The sequence below is a fragment of the Girardinichthys multiradiatus genome, chromosome 15 (assembly GCF_021462225.1).
Source record: "Girardinichthys multiradiatus isolate DD_20200921_A chromosome 15, DD_fGirMul_XY1, whole genome shotgun sequence".
Lineage (NCBI taxonomy): Eukaryota > Metazoa > Chordata > Actinopteri > Cyprinodontiformes > Goodeidae > Girardinichthys > Girardinichthys multiradiatus.
The window spans coordinates 36877520-36892333 of record NC_061808.1 but is presented as its reverse complement, the minus strand read 5'-3'; the positions used below and the strand labels follow the sequence as shown (position 1 = coordinate 36892333).

The following is a 14814-nucleotide window of genomic DNA, read 5'->3' as shown; positions in this document are numbered from 1 at the left end:
ACTTAACTTCCAGCACAGGGCGATAGCAGAGATGGTAACATCTCCTCAACACTGGGAATTACCATTCAACCACTGAAAAAACAGAACTGGAGAAATCAAGTTTACAAATGTGCAGTCTCTAAAGCCATTTAAAACAGCACAGAGAGGTAATTAGGTTTCTGGGGACAATAAGCACTCTGCACCTTATGGAGCTCTAGCCTCATTCTACACATTTCCTTTGCTAAATGTTGAAGAAGTGTGAATTTCTAATTAGATGCATTAGCATCTGTATTCATTTGCTGCTTTCTGACAGTAGTATGTTTATGCTGATTATCATTCAGCAGGTAGGGAGGGAAGGGACAAAAGAGAGCCTTCTACCCTAGTCAGATTCTTTCAGTGCTGACGGCCCCAAGCACCTCATCGTGCAAAGGTTAATCAATTCTGAATGATGAGTTATAAAAAGCTTTAATAATGCAGTCCTTCTGTAATGAGTGGTCCAGCATACTAGCCTTAAAGGATCAATCTTTGTAGGAAGCTCCAATATTTTTATTGCAATGCATCTAATCATTCTCCATAAGACAGACCTTGAGAGGTACCAAAAATGGCAACATAAGTGATTTCCATCAGTAAAAATTATTTTTATGTCTCAGAAATCCTGGCTTTCTTTCATTCTGAGGTAAGGATAACACTTATCTTCAGAGGTAATAGCTATTCAACAAAAACTGCTTAACTGTGCACTGTAACTAGAATGAACAGATATATCAACAGTGGAGCAAAAGGTCAAGAGTTTTTAAACTTCAACAGGAAAGCAGCTGTTGCTGTCAATTTGCAACCTTCCTAACCAAAAAACTAGCTGTTAGTCATTCCTGATACCAAGAATCATCATGTGAAGTTTGCAGGTGTGTAATTTAAATAGGATTTAAATAGCCTGACATTCCCAAATGGCCAGTCAGCTAACTGAGGCTCAGCTAAAGGCTATAGATTTTGTCCGGCACCAAACCAAAGATCTCTCATTCAAGACACCCTGCTGCTCAATGAATGGAATGTCAATGAATGGGATGTCTTTTTAAACATCTTATGGCTTATGCTATATTATTTTATGTGCTTTTACTTATGAAGTAAAGCACATGAAACATTTTGGGGATTTTCTATCATAATACATTCTTTTCAGTGGAGTCTTCTGTTATTCCAGCCTTTAGTATAAAGGCAGCATTCAGTTCTGTTGCATTATGATTGAACAGATGGAGCAGTCGCCTTGCTTTAAGGAGCTGTTCACCCAGAAGGAATTTAATCAGTTTGAATTTCAAAGAAAACTGTAATTGTTGCATAATAGTCTAATTACTGTTTTAAAAGCTATTCCTCATCATGTTTTCTGAATATTTTCAGGAACTGTAATTCCCCTCACACCTCATTTACACTGGAGGAAGACCACACTATGACGTTAATAACCAGTAGACAGTATTTACGTGGTCTTGTCCAGGTCTTCTCAGAAGTCAACAGAAGAACAGAGTTTCCCCACTGCTTGTTATAGAGCTTGATAGGTTTTGGAGGATTTTGAGCATAGGAAAAACTTGTTGAAGTCCTGGCTAAAGTACAGGAGTGTATGGTGGCAGCAGTGGCAACAGATTTATGGGGCCTATATCCACCGTAGTGGCTGTATCAATGAGAATTTGACGCAGGGCACCATTCCTAGGCTACAACGTTATCACACCATACTGTCAGTATAACAGCATAGGAAAGCTATCTGGTGAGTACTGATGGTATCAGTGTTGAGACAGAAGGTTGTTTTCCATAAAAGCTGAAATCCAATCCATTATGTAGGTCTTGGAGAGTGCTGTGGGACATTCATCCAGTGTAAGGACGGGATTACCAGCAGCAACGATTATGGTGCTTAAAGCAGGTTAAACAGAGCTTTTTACACCACACTGACCAGGCATGCAGCTTTCTATCACAACAGTTAATTGCTCAATATTCCAGCAGGTAATCTGGGTAACTGTGTGCTGTCTACATGCCAGATCTAATGATGATTGAATCTGAGAGAAGACCTTTTAATTGTCTTCAATTTATCCTCCTGTTGACATTGTTCTACCCCTTGGCCACACGGGCCTAGCTCCACATGCCAGCATGCATATGGGCATGCATGACGCCAACCAAAACAAATACATCATCTCCATTATAGCTCACATGCTTATTTAGCTGATTGGCTGGATTTGTCTAATGAATCCTACCACACATACACAAATCCAGAATACTGAAATATTAGCCTTGTTTCTGGTCAGAAAAGCAGAAAACAGTGAACAATAAAATAATGTTGAGTGTATGGTGAGCTGTAGAATGTTCTTGACAGGTATAGTTATCCAGATGTAGAAACTGCATACTCAGCAAGTATATCCTATACTCTATTTGCAGCCATCTTTTGATCACCCCAGTTTGAGCATGGCCTTTTGGGCCAACTGTGTTTCATGGATGCTCAAGCATGAAAGAAGAGCCTTGTTCAGTGGATCCATAGAAATAATGAATAAAAAAGGCTTTAGAGTCTGTCACCGAAAAACACAGCATTTTAATTACAGCAAATTCCCATGAGACCAAGCTGCACACACACTCTCAGCTCTTTAGGTACCACTCTGAGGCTGCATCATTGCTAAGCTAATAATGTTTGCCGCAGCAGTGCTGACATACACATTAAATTAATCTGGGTAATATTCATGGCGGAAATATTATGGATCATATCAGACTACGCCCATTAATGGTAATTAGGAATCATTACTGAGGCTTGTGTATGAGAGGTTTTCAAAATGAAACTGTCAATCGTCAGGGTGCAAATGTCTGATGCTCTCTCAGCTGGATCAAAGTGCATTCAACAACAAAACCTTGTAAACTGGGATAAGGCTAGTGGGAATCATTTTTAAAACACAACACAAATAATCTTCCCAGATGAAGCAGCCGTATAATCAAATGGCCTTACCTGCTTGACCCGTAGCAATGCTGACCGCTGCAAAAAGCCTCTGTGTCCGGCTCAGGTCAGACACTCCGTTGACAGCCTCCACCTCAAAGGTGTAATTGGCATGAGCAAGCAGGTCTGTTATGCTCACGTAAGTGTCTGCTAATCCTGACTGTGCAGGAGAGTATCCCACATTCGGACCACATGGTACACATTCCTCCGGCTCCCAGCTGCATCGTCGGCATATCACCCTGTAGGTGACGTCGTTTCGGCCGCCGGTGTCGGCCGGCGGGCTCCACTCTAGATTAACGGTGGTCTGGTTGATGTTGTAGACCAGGTTCTGTGGCGCCGAGGGAGGTCCTGTCAAAGGTGGACACACAGAGGAAGCCAGATTTAGATAAGTGAGTGCCAAGAGAAGTGACAGCCAAGTGTGTGCATAGACTGGATCTATGCTTTAACTGTTCTCTGAGAAGAAAAAAAAAAGCTATAGGACATGCCAGCTCCAGCCCCAGAGCCAAACACTGACACTCAGTTATAATAAGAGTCAGAGCCAGAAAAAAGCTCTGCAGGTACGCTGACAGAAAGTGAGCTGAGGCAGGTACCAAGGTCAGTGGTAGAACGCAGAGGAGTCAAACAGTGTAGACTGTATGAATTTTATAATCAGAGTTCAGGCAACATTGTTTATATGGTTTATTATTAATTCAGAGAAAGTGAAACATAAAGGGTCCCTTCCTGTTTATTCTTATAGAACCATCAACAATTTCTATAATGGAAAATCTCTAAGTCAAATCGATTATAAACGTATACACCAGAAAACTTTTAATCTTTTAGATTTGACCTACTAACAGTCTAGTTTTCACAATCACAACCTTTACAAAGAATCTACAGTAGGCCTCCATTTATACATAATCAGAGTCCAAATGTCCAACCTAATTCAGGCTCTATAGACTGCTTTAAAACATGCTTCTTTTTCACACATAATGTTTACAGTGATTTCCAATTGGCACCCGTTCTATGTTTTAAGTCATAAAGTATAAGTAATAAAGCATACGTTTCACATCAGAATTCCAGCTTCTCTCTCTCTGATCTCTCTGACTTAGGACTTGGAAATTGGATCATGTAACTCACTAATGCATTATTACATGTGTTGACAAAAAGGTTCAACACCAAGTTGAGATCCCAGATAAAGCAGACCAATTTTAACTTAATGAGTAATTTATTTGTAAGTACATATATATAAGGAGATGAAACAGCAGTCATGAGGAAGGAGGAAGAGGAGCCTGTTCCATTTGCCTAAGCTTAAAGGGACTTGTTTTAGAAATCAGTGGGACTCTTTGGTTAACAATGTCTCTCAACCAACCTGCGTGCAGTCTCCATAGTAACCACCTGCTGTAATGGCTGATCGATGGCAATAGTGCCCATCGCCTACTGCCCCACTACTGAGATTTAGCTCATCTTGCATGGTCTTACCGTCCAAGTGCCTGGAGCTGTCACTATGGCCTGATGTGGGAACCAGTGGGTACGTGAGGTCACCAAAACAGATGTTGCCATCTTGCTTTGTCCCACATGCCTGGCAACTGCATGTTACAATCACCCCACCTAATACAAACTCTCCATCAAGAGCTGGTATTCTGTGTCTACACAGTTACCTCTAATAAGCTTTCTGACTGACCGCCAGCTGTTGCCAATAAAATCTGGCCTATTTCATGTACAACTTATGCCCAATGGTGCACATTCTACTATGGGCTAGGATCATACCCATCGCTGGTCTCCATGTGAAGCAAATAATATTGTGCTTTTCATCCTAAGTGTCAAACTTGGTACAGTAGTTGGTTCCTGTCAATCACTCCTTTTTCTTGATTTTTCGCTATAAATATATCTAATATTCTTACCTGCAACTCTAAACTTGGAGTAAATTGTTATAGTGAACTGCATATGAACTTAAGCACCTATGGACATAAAAAAGACCAGGCGTGTAATGAGACCTGGGCTTCTGGGGTGGAAGCCCCGCATGTTTTCTGACTTCTTGATAGAAAAAAAGTAGAAGTATTAAAAAGGTGCAGCCACAAAATGGTATTGGACTTCACATTTTGATTTAAAAACAATCAGATTTTTTCAATTGCGTTCCATATAATCACGTCCTGCTCCACCTAACCTGACAATTAGTTAAAAGGAGAAGACAAAACAATTGTTATTTGCGCACTCGCAGCACCACGAATGCGCAACTACGTGCACAGCCAGAGACGGACTCCATTCTGGAGAAGTCCAGAACAGCAGTTTACTCCAGGTCGGCCTGCCTCCTTCATTACCTGAAAAGTTACACCGAGCACCTCGAACAGGGCTCATTTCAGAGCAACCGGGGAGCCAACCGGAGAGTGGGAGCCTGGTGTGTTCAGGAACAGGTGGAAGCAGAGCGGCTTAACCCAGATGAAGATATTGCTAAAACCTGAATGCTGACTGGAAATGGGCTAATGGTAAGTTACAGCTAATCACTGATTCACCCAGCAAGACATGAGGTGGAGGTTCACTCTAATGAGCATCTTCAGGGTCATGATGAGAGACTTTCACCTGAGCTACAGGTGAAGTTAAATGATGTGGCTATGATAGAAAACAGTAGCAACCTTCTCTGTGATCTTCTAGCCGGATTTGCATCATAATGTGAAAATATCTGGTCCTTTACTTCAGTCAAAATAAAAGCATTTAATCCTAATGTAGCTGAACACATTAAAAGGTCCTTCAGATCAACACATTGCATCTCATTGCTGCATCCAGTCTTATAGTCCAGTTCTACAGACAGAAAAAAAGTGTTGCTCAATAAACCAGGAAAATATCTCCTGGTTCCAGTCAGACGTAGTAGAAAGTGTAAAAGTAAGTCTCCCTCTTCTCTTTCATATCTTCTGTGCTGATTCTAAACATACTGCTCTGGGTTTAAAGATGCAGTAAAATTAAGAAATAAATCATAGCAATTGATCACAGGTGGACCATTGAATATTTAACAATTTTATTTTTCTGAATTACACATGAAATATTATATAAACTAAACTAATTAAACAAGGATACAGTTTTACTGAAGATGAGACATACATACCATATGTATACAGTTATTAATAACTGTAATATTAGTACTGATAAGGTCCAGGATGAGGCTCTATGCTATATTTTAAACACCACAACTTAACACCCATTCCTCTCAGAAAGTGTTTAATAGTAAGAACTGCATTAATGTCTCACATGCTCAGTGCAGAACAAAAGACTGTGTTGAAAAATGTTTCATTTATTATTTTTGGCAGGCCAAATTTCTCCAGAAGTGGAATGAAGGGCTGAAAAGATGGCAATAAAAGAGAACAGAATCATAAAAGAAGGAACAATTTTAATAAAATGTTTTGAAAGCTCTTGGCATAATAATATAAATGTGTTTTAGGATTTTACCATTTGACTAAGATTTAGGAAAATCAACTTTATACCACTTTCCTTTTTTGAAATATAAGAATAAAGACAATGGAGCCTCAGGAGTGGAACACTTTGATGAGAATGTAACATTTAAAAAAGTAATTTATGTAGATGACAAAAGAAGCACATTTATCTGGGCCAAAGTAAACATCTCTGAATTTAAGAAAAACCTCTGTCAGCAAAAATTCCGATTAAGTTCTTTTCTAAATACCTCAAAATGTGTCAATTTTTTGCTTCAGCAAAATGGTTTTTCATCAGGCCTAAACTCTGTTTCTCCTTGTCCTTCATTCAGCTTCTAACAAAAATAAAAAGTAAAATTATTGCAAACCTTTTTTGTTTGATTCACAATAATTTACATTCAATCTAAAACCAGCCGAGACAGAGAACTGGTACAATACGTCCTATATTATTTAAATTTTAAATTACCTATAAATTGTCTTATTGAAATCTAAATATTTTTGATTTGGGCTAAAGCCCCCAATGTTTTGAGACCCTAAAAACGCCCCTGAAAAAGACTATCAGTTTTCTCTAAACTAGAAAAAAACTATTCCAGCTACAGTTGTTGGCCTGGTTGTATTTTGGAAGAATTGACAATCATTCATATAAACTGCCCAATAAAAGTTAACATATTTCAAAAAAAGAGACTACGCCTTTTTCTCCTCTAGGGTTTATGAGCTCAATTTATAACTAGATAATCACCAGCCGGTTACACCAGTATACAACTACAATGACAACCAGCTCTGCCACATGAAAAGTGCAAAAGACCAAAAACCATTTGCTCATAAATGTTCACATAATGACAGAGATAAGCTCATCTTGTAAAACTTTGAATACTATGATACAAATTGCTGCTTTTATCTTTCACTTTCCCCGCTGTAAGCTTTTACGGCCCAGATGTTGATAAAAATAAACTCCTCGAAATGTAGTTAATCTTATGTGACTTGTGCTATGTGTTAATGAATGTTTTCAGGACATTTTCCTCTTTGGGGCTCTTTAGGAAATTAGAGGGAGGGGCCTTGCAGCTCATGAAATGTGTCACATTACTAAATAAAACTACAAGAACAAAACACTGACTTATTAATACAGCTCTGAGTTCTATTCATTTTTAAAACAAGTGGAAAAGAGACAAACATCTATATTCATCATCAGTGGACAAGAAAAGAGACGGATGTGGACGAGGATGATGAAAGAGCCACCTGAGGCAGGTGAAGTGGAGAGGAGCGGCTGCCAATAGGACCACTCGACCGCTGGAACTGACACTCAACGTGCGCTCTCAATCCTCCGTGTGTCCAGCGTGACAGTATGACTCAACACGTGTATTTAAAAACACATGCACATGTGCACCCACGCACTTCCCAATGTCCCCCAGTACAACTGCTGGGAACTACCATTTCTGGGGCTGCATTAGGAATGATTACAGATATTTTTGCTCTTTGAAGTTTAAAGTAAAAGCTCTAATATTTCAGCAAAAGAAAGCAAACTACACCAACAATCTAAAAATAGTCACATCAGGTTACCTGTTTATACAATAATTTACCACAATGTACTATATTGTTGCTTATTTAAATTAATCTATATTGTCACAATGTTGCCAGCAAAGCAGGTAAAGAGACAGAAAGCAATATGTAGCAAAATAATATTATGTCTCTTAAGACTTTATGTTAAAGGCAAAAACTGACAGAGATTTCAGTGAACTTTAAAAAGGACCATATTGTTATAGAAGAGAAAACCTAGTGTGGTGTACATAAAGTATTATGTGAAGTTCTTGGAAAACAGCTAAGGACAGTGGGAGAGTTTTGGAAACTTGTATTGTTTGATGATGCCCACTCAGAGCAGATATGCTTCTTTTGACGTGGTAAGATGACACATGACGCGACCCAGTTTGTTCGAAGCATACTAAAAACTGAAGCTTTTTTTCTTCCTCCTCCACCTTGGCGTCTCTTTGTTTCTCTGAATAAGCTTCGTCTGGCCTTTTGAATATAACACTTGTGCTCTGACTTCACCTGCAGCACAGATTTGCACCTGCATCCCAAGTCTACTGTCTGTCTGCTCATCCTTCTAGCTCAGGGGCACGTCGCCTTCCCGATTCTTTTTACTTTTGCTTCTGTCTCTCACTCCCCCGCGCTGTCTTATCTTTCCGTGTTCTCTCCTCTCACCCCTCCTCCCAGTCGAGTTTCATTTCACGGATTATCCTGCCAGAGACCCCACAGCCTGAAATGTCTCAATCACTTGCTAGCTTCTCTCCAACTCTGCCAGTGTGACCAAGCATGGGTATGCATGTGTACTGTGCTCTGCATGCATATAGATTTTATGCATTTATACTAGCAGTGCCTATATTTTTGAGTGAGGTCAAACACTTCTTTAATAAAAAAATGAGCCATGAGTAACAGCTGTGAAAAAAAGCTAAGGTCGTGCAAATCTATCAAATACAACCAACAAGCTATAGTATAGAGCATAGCAGCAGATCGTTTTTAGGTCATGTTTCGGAGCTCATCTCTGCTCTTTGTCGAGTTGTAAGACCTGGGTAAATCCAGGCTTAGGAGCGAGGAATCTGCTGCTTATCAGCCTTGAGAGGTGCTTGGGGCTAACTTAACCCTCTGCCTGTTAGCTGGCTGCGCTCTAATTGGCAAGTGGTGGGGAGAGGGGCAGCAGGGGTGAGTGGTATTCAAATCGTCCATGAGGTAATCCTCACTCTACAAATGTGTGTTGCGACCCTGTGACCTCACCTCTAATGATGTGGCTGCAGCAGAACCAAAAAAGGAAGACATGCAGAAGAATAAAACAGCTTGGAGGGTTTTTCTTCTTATATGAAGTGTTTCTGAATGCTGTTACCATAACACCAAATTTTCAATGCTGCTTGTGGACTATACTGAATTCAGTATTGGGTTTGCCACTCTTTCACATTGTGGGCTGCAAGCTGAAATCTATTTTAGGAGGATGTGTGTGGTATGTGCATGGTAATATGAAAAAAATGTAAAGCGATGCTTAGACTGTGTAACCAGAAACAATGGACACATTTCTGGACTACCTAAACTGTAGTGCGGGCTCGGAGATTACGCCCCCGCTTCAATGTAGAAATATATGAAGCAAACAAATGCAGAGATTAAATATTGATGCCAGGATAACAGTTGATGGAAGCTTGTGCAGCTACATGACCCCACCCCCCCAAAGCTAACCTTGTCTCCGGCATAGATCATCTGAAGCCAACAAGGAAACCTTTTAAAACTGAAGATGTAAATCTAATCTTATTTGATTGAAGCGGACATTTTTGCATGGCCTCATCTGATTACATGGTGGATACAAAACCAGGCAATGATTTACATTGACTTTACATAAGCATTAGACATGTAAAGTCAATTACAAATATGATGGGTTATTGTATTCACATTCTACTATCTGTAAACACATAGCACAGGACTTCCAAAGCAAACAGCGGCCCAAAGATGACCCAGCTAAAGATTACAATCACAGAACACACCTTCAGATCGTATGCAAGCCGGTTGTAAGTATGCAAGGCCAGCGGCAGAAATACTTCTAATCTGAGGAAGCACCTGCAGCGTTTCCCCTACCAATAGTCAAGCGGGACGCCCCGCCCCCCCAAGAGGTTTACGGCATGAAGTGTCTGATTTAATGCAATCTGCTGGTTTCCTCAGGTAATTTCTTACCAACAGACCTGAGTCTCTGGAACAGGATTTTAATTAGATGACATACAATTTATGAAGTTTCATTTATTGAAAGTAAATCCACATAGATTTAAATTGTGATGGTTTGTTTTTAGGTCAAGTTTCTCAAGATAGTTTTGTCATAAATTGGCACTATACAAATAAAGTGAATTGAAGTGACTTTAATAGAACTGCACATCAGACAGCAGTGTAAGACCCCAACCTCATCTATGTCTTTTAAATAGTTAATGAACTGCTATGGTATGAACTCGGAGTCATGCAGGTGGGCACATATTAAGCTTGTCTGCTTTCTTTGTAAAGTGAACCAGGATGACTTTTATTTAGCTGTTAATAAAACTCAAATAAAATGAATTTAATATGTGGTAACAACATTCCATTGCTCTTTCCCAGCCCATAATAAACTCTCAGCAGGATCCTGCTTCTGATGAACATCATTTTGTTGAGAAGGCACATTTTTAAGGGGTGCGGCAGGAGGCTGGGTGGAGCAACAGACTGCTCACAACTGCCCCTTTCAGACCCTAGCTCGCACCAGCACCGCTCACAGCTGTTGCATGATTGATCCCCAACTCCTCAACCTGTCAACGACTCCATTCTGTGCTTTTTCTCCACCTTTCCTACTTAGGCAAATACCTTTCAAAGCCTATCCACATATATGATCTTCACACAACTTTCCATATGAATGGCATGGGTATTCAGCCATAAACAAAAAAAATAAATAAAGCGTTTCTTCTGTCAACCCCTGCTCATATATACCGCATGGGAAACAATATCTTTAGAGCTGTATTTTTGGAATGTCTACCCTCATCTTTATTCAGCACTGGAATTTGGCTTTTCATGTCCCCACATCACATCTTCATCTCATTTCCTCTTCAGTCCCACAGACACATTCTTAATCTGTGAGTGCAAGGGATCCATCTTGCTGTGTTGCTAAAGCCTACGACATGCTAGCTTTACAAAAAAGGAACTCTGTCAATCAAGCGATTTATTCAGCCAATGCAAATTCGTTTTCAACTACTATTCAGTCCTTGGCTGGATAAAGGAAATCACAGTGACTGTTGGTCACACTAAGTAAATCCTGCAATAAATGAGAGAAAGAACTGCAAGGAAATAGTGTTGGATGAATTATGTGGACTCCGATCTTTTTGTGCAAGTTAAAAATACATATTTACATATACTGGTGTGGGGTCATCAAGTGTAGACCCAAAGTTAATGAAAATGAATAATGGAAAGTGTGCATTTGGCAACTTCAGTAATTATGGCGCTACATGGCCAAGGTGATTACCCAGGAGGGAACAGCTAGAGGACAACGTGAGAGTGGAAACTTTCTCCTGTTCTTACCAATGCATGTGTGCACTGCCTTTGATCACTGGGGGATATTAGAGTGAAGAGTTAACATCCGATTAGGATGGTCAGAGAAGTGAGTAATCGGGCTGTCTTTTAGCGCAAGATCTATATTGTTGCCTTGGCACAACACTAAAAGATTGGTGATTTGTTGTCACTGGCCAGCTTCAAATTTCCTCAACTTGAGGTATGTGCTTTACTCAGTCAGAGATTGGTGGGGAGTGAGTAAAACAGATAAACAGGGCTGAGGAACCAACTATTTACAAGTTAAAGCAGGGGTCACAAGACGAACAAAACCAAAAAGCATGTAAGAACTAATAAGAAGCTAGTTTAAGTCCAGTTTTAAATTACCAAGTTATTAGGTAAAGCCCATTTCTCTGGACCAGATAATTACATACACATTTCTAAAGTTACTGCAATTTAACTGCACTTTAAAAGTCTTTTATTCTGCAGCACCAATAAAGTTCCTGAACGTGCACTATTCAGTGTTTTGCCTTGGAGCTCTGTGTGTTCTAAGTAAAGAACAAGATAGGGCTGTTTGAAGGAAATAATGAATAATCTTGATACATTTTAGATATTTTATGAAATACTAAGGAAAGCTGTGTCTAATGCTGTGTCATCTCATGTAGTGCATGCTGTAAAGAGTTTTTTTTTTGGAGTGAACTTTAGATGAGACTTGAGTCAGTTATTTGTAATTCAATGTTGGGACCCAGCCATGGGTTACAACATTAAAGGACGGTAAGAACTTTTTTGGAACTTTCAAAATAAATCCCATTAACCAACTTCTAGCTCAGCCCAGGAAGAAAAGGAGTCAGAGCTGAACAAAAACATGTTTCCCCTTCTGCTCGTTAACTCTGGCTGCATACACCACTGCTAATGGAGAGACCAGAGCGCGCGTCAGCTGAAGGCCTACCTTCGAAGAATCCTTGGATCCAATGTAACTGCGAACCTTTGATCGAACTTCAGATGATTGAAAGCAACTACAAGTTAAGTATTGATCTGCTGTTCATATAATCCAGCATTTATAAAGAAAGGCAGTGAATAAGACAAGCATTGCTTGACTGTTCTTTTTGAGGCTACAGAAGCAACCAGAAAGTCCCCGACCCCAATTGAAGCGGTTTTCCCTGCCTGACGGAGGACAACGGGACAGCCACACCGAAAGCGTTCCTGTGTACACATCCAGGTAGGGAGAGCTACCCACCACATTGCGGCCGCTGAAGGAGCCATAAGTGCCTTTGTCGTCCAGTTTGGCCGGCAAGGCTAACCATTCGATGGTTGTTTAAAGGTACCAATTATTACCTAAGTTAGTTCCAAGACTAACTTAACTTCATTTCCAGATTCCTCAAGATAATTATTGGTTCTCAGACAGAAATAGCATTGAACGGTAATGCATCACTCTTTTGGTCATGGTTAACCATCTTTGATTCATTTGTTCATATTTGTACATAGTTCAATGGCTTTCCATATTCTCTGCTTTTGCTTGGTAGTTTAGTTGGATTGTTCTAGTGTAGTAAAGAGTTTGTTGATTGAAATATGTTTGACTGTGAGTTGACTTATTTTTATTAATAAATTATTGTATTTGGGAGTTTTGCTGTTCATTAATGCCAGAGCTCATTTCACCCTTTTCACTATTGTCCCTAATACCACTGCCTTATTGGGCTGGTATCACAGGACAACACTTAACAGACCGAATTATTATTTTATGAAATATTAAAATATTAATGTTAAATAATATAATCCTAATAATAATCACAACATCAGGTAGTGTGTCATTGTGGTTTCTCATGAATTTCTCAGTAGGATAGGCTAACTAACTAAAGCTCAGATAAAATGATAACTCAGATCTTTAAATTTATGGCGATTTAGGAAAATGTTGAATCATAGTTTTTTACAAACCATCACTTTTGCCACAGATAACTTTTGCCAGCTGTTCCTAACACAATGTGTTTTGCAACACTGTGTTGCATCTGTAAATTTTACATGAAGATTCTGCTGCTAAAACAGCTCTGTGATATGAAAGTGTGGCAGTGGGAATATCCTTAGCAGTTCATTCTCTTAAGCCGCACTGAAATTGTTGAGGTTTGGGTTGTTGTGGATGGTAAAACCTCTCCTTCAGACTAGTCTTAGCACTGGCTAGCTTAACTCATCTGTCAGAAACCTTCTGATATGTTCTGCACTGTAGACAATGAGCTTAGTTAATAAAGGTGGTCCCAAGGTATGCATGAAGGAATGCAACAATCACTATTCAACACTAAATCCGTGCAGAAAGTTCCTCTGAGAAACATTTGAGCACAGGGGGAACATTATAAAACACTTGCTTCCTGCCTTAAGATCCAGGATCTTGAGAACCCTCTTTATGTGTTATCAGAAAACGGAGAGTTAATGTCGACTCTCCAGAGTCCACTCTGAGGGAGGTATTGCAGAGCCCACTTGGAGATTAGCTGTGAAAGTCGGAGTGATGAAATCATTATAACCAACAGGTGCTGCTGGTCCCAACATGCAAGTTTCGCTTTTTAATCATCTGTAACTAAAGCAACTGATTCCAGATCTGTGTTCCCTTTTTTGTTAAAACTACTGTTTGATTTTCATATTCTCTATGGAGATTATTCACCCATTTTTGGGTTCCTTGGTTCAGTCAGTCTTTTTTCCACCTCAGCGCTCTGCTCTTCCCCAGCTGTTCCACATCCTGTAATTAGACTCAACTGTTTCATATCTAGCAATCACTTCGCTTGCCTTTGTGGCCTACATGGCCTCAAACTGGAGCAGCCTTGTTAAAAGGCATTTTAACTGTTGTAGCTGGTGGAGTGTCCATAAAGTATAGGAGCTGTTTATTTATTTATTGTTCCCATTCTACTAAATTATCCAATCAAATTGAACTAAAATGAAGACACTGTTTACTGCTATTGAACGTGTAGTTTGACCAACCCATTTTTATTCTTGTGTGGTACAATGAAACTCAGCAGTTAACATCATGATTGTTTTGTGCCTGTCAGACTTTTTTAAGGATTCACATGTCATTACAGCACATGCTCAGATATGCTTTGGGCTGAATGACAGTGTAGTGGAAAAATTTTTTCTAAGCTGTTTCATTGTCAGTCAGCAATTTACCTAAAAGTTTGATTCGCAGCCTAGCTGAACACTTGGACGAAAAAGGAAATGCCTGACTCTGTGGACTAGTTGCCACACTGGGGGAGAAGTCTAAGACACACCCAAATGCTCTGAATCCAAATTCCTCAGGCGCACCAAGAGAAGAATTTCAATTCAATTCAGTTTATTTATATAGCGCCAATTCACAACACATGTCGTCTCAAGACACTTCACAATAGTCAGGTACATACATTCCAATTAATCCTAACCATTAAACAGTTCAGACAGATTCAGTTATTTATTCAAATTGGATAAAACGTTTTTCTTTAGACT

At 39.7% G+C, this 14814-nt stretch overlaps 1 protein-coding gene across 5 annotated transcripts in view; it reads right to left on the bottom strand.

Annotated features, from left to right (window-relative positions):
* Positions 1–14814, bottom strand: part of epha7 (eph receptor A7) — a 121754-nt gene that overhangs the window by 77268 nt on the left and 29672 nt on the right. For all 5 annotated transcript variants that reach the window (XM_047387694.1, XM_047387695.1, XM_047387696.1 and 2 more), the window contains exon 5: positions 2945–3280. In XM_047387694.1, the coding sequence (XP_047243650.1) occupies positions 2945–3280 (336 nt within the window). The remainder of the gene's footprint in view (positions 1–2944; positions 3281–14814) is intronic.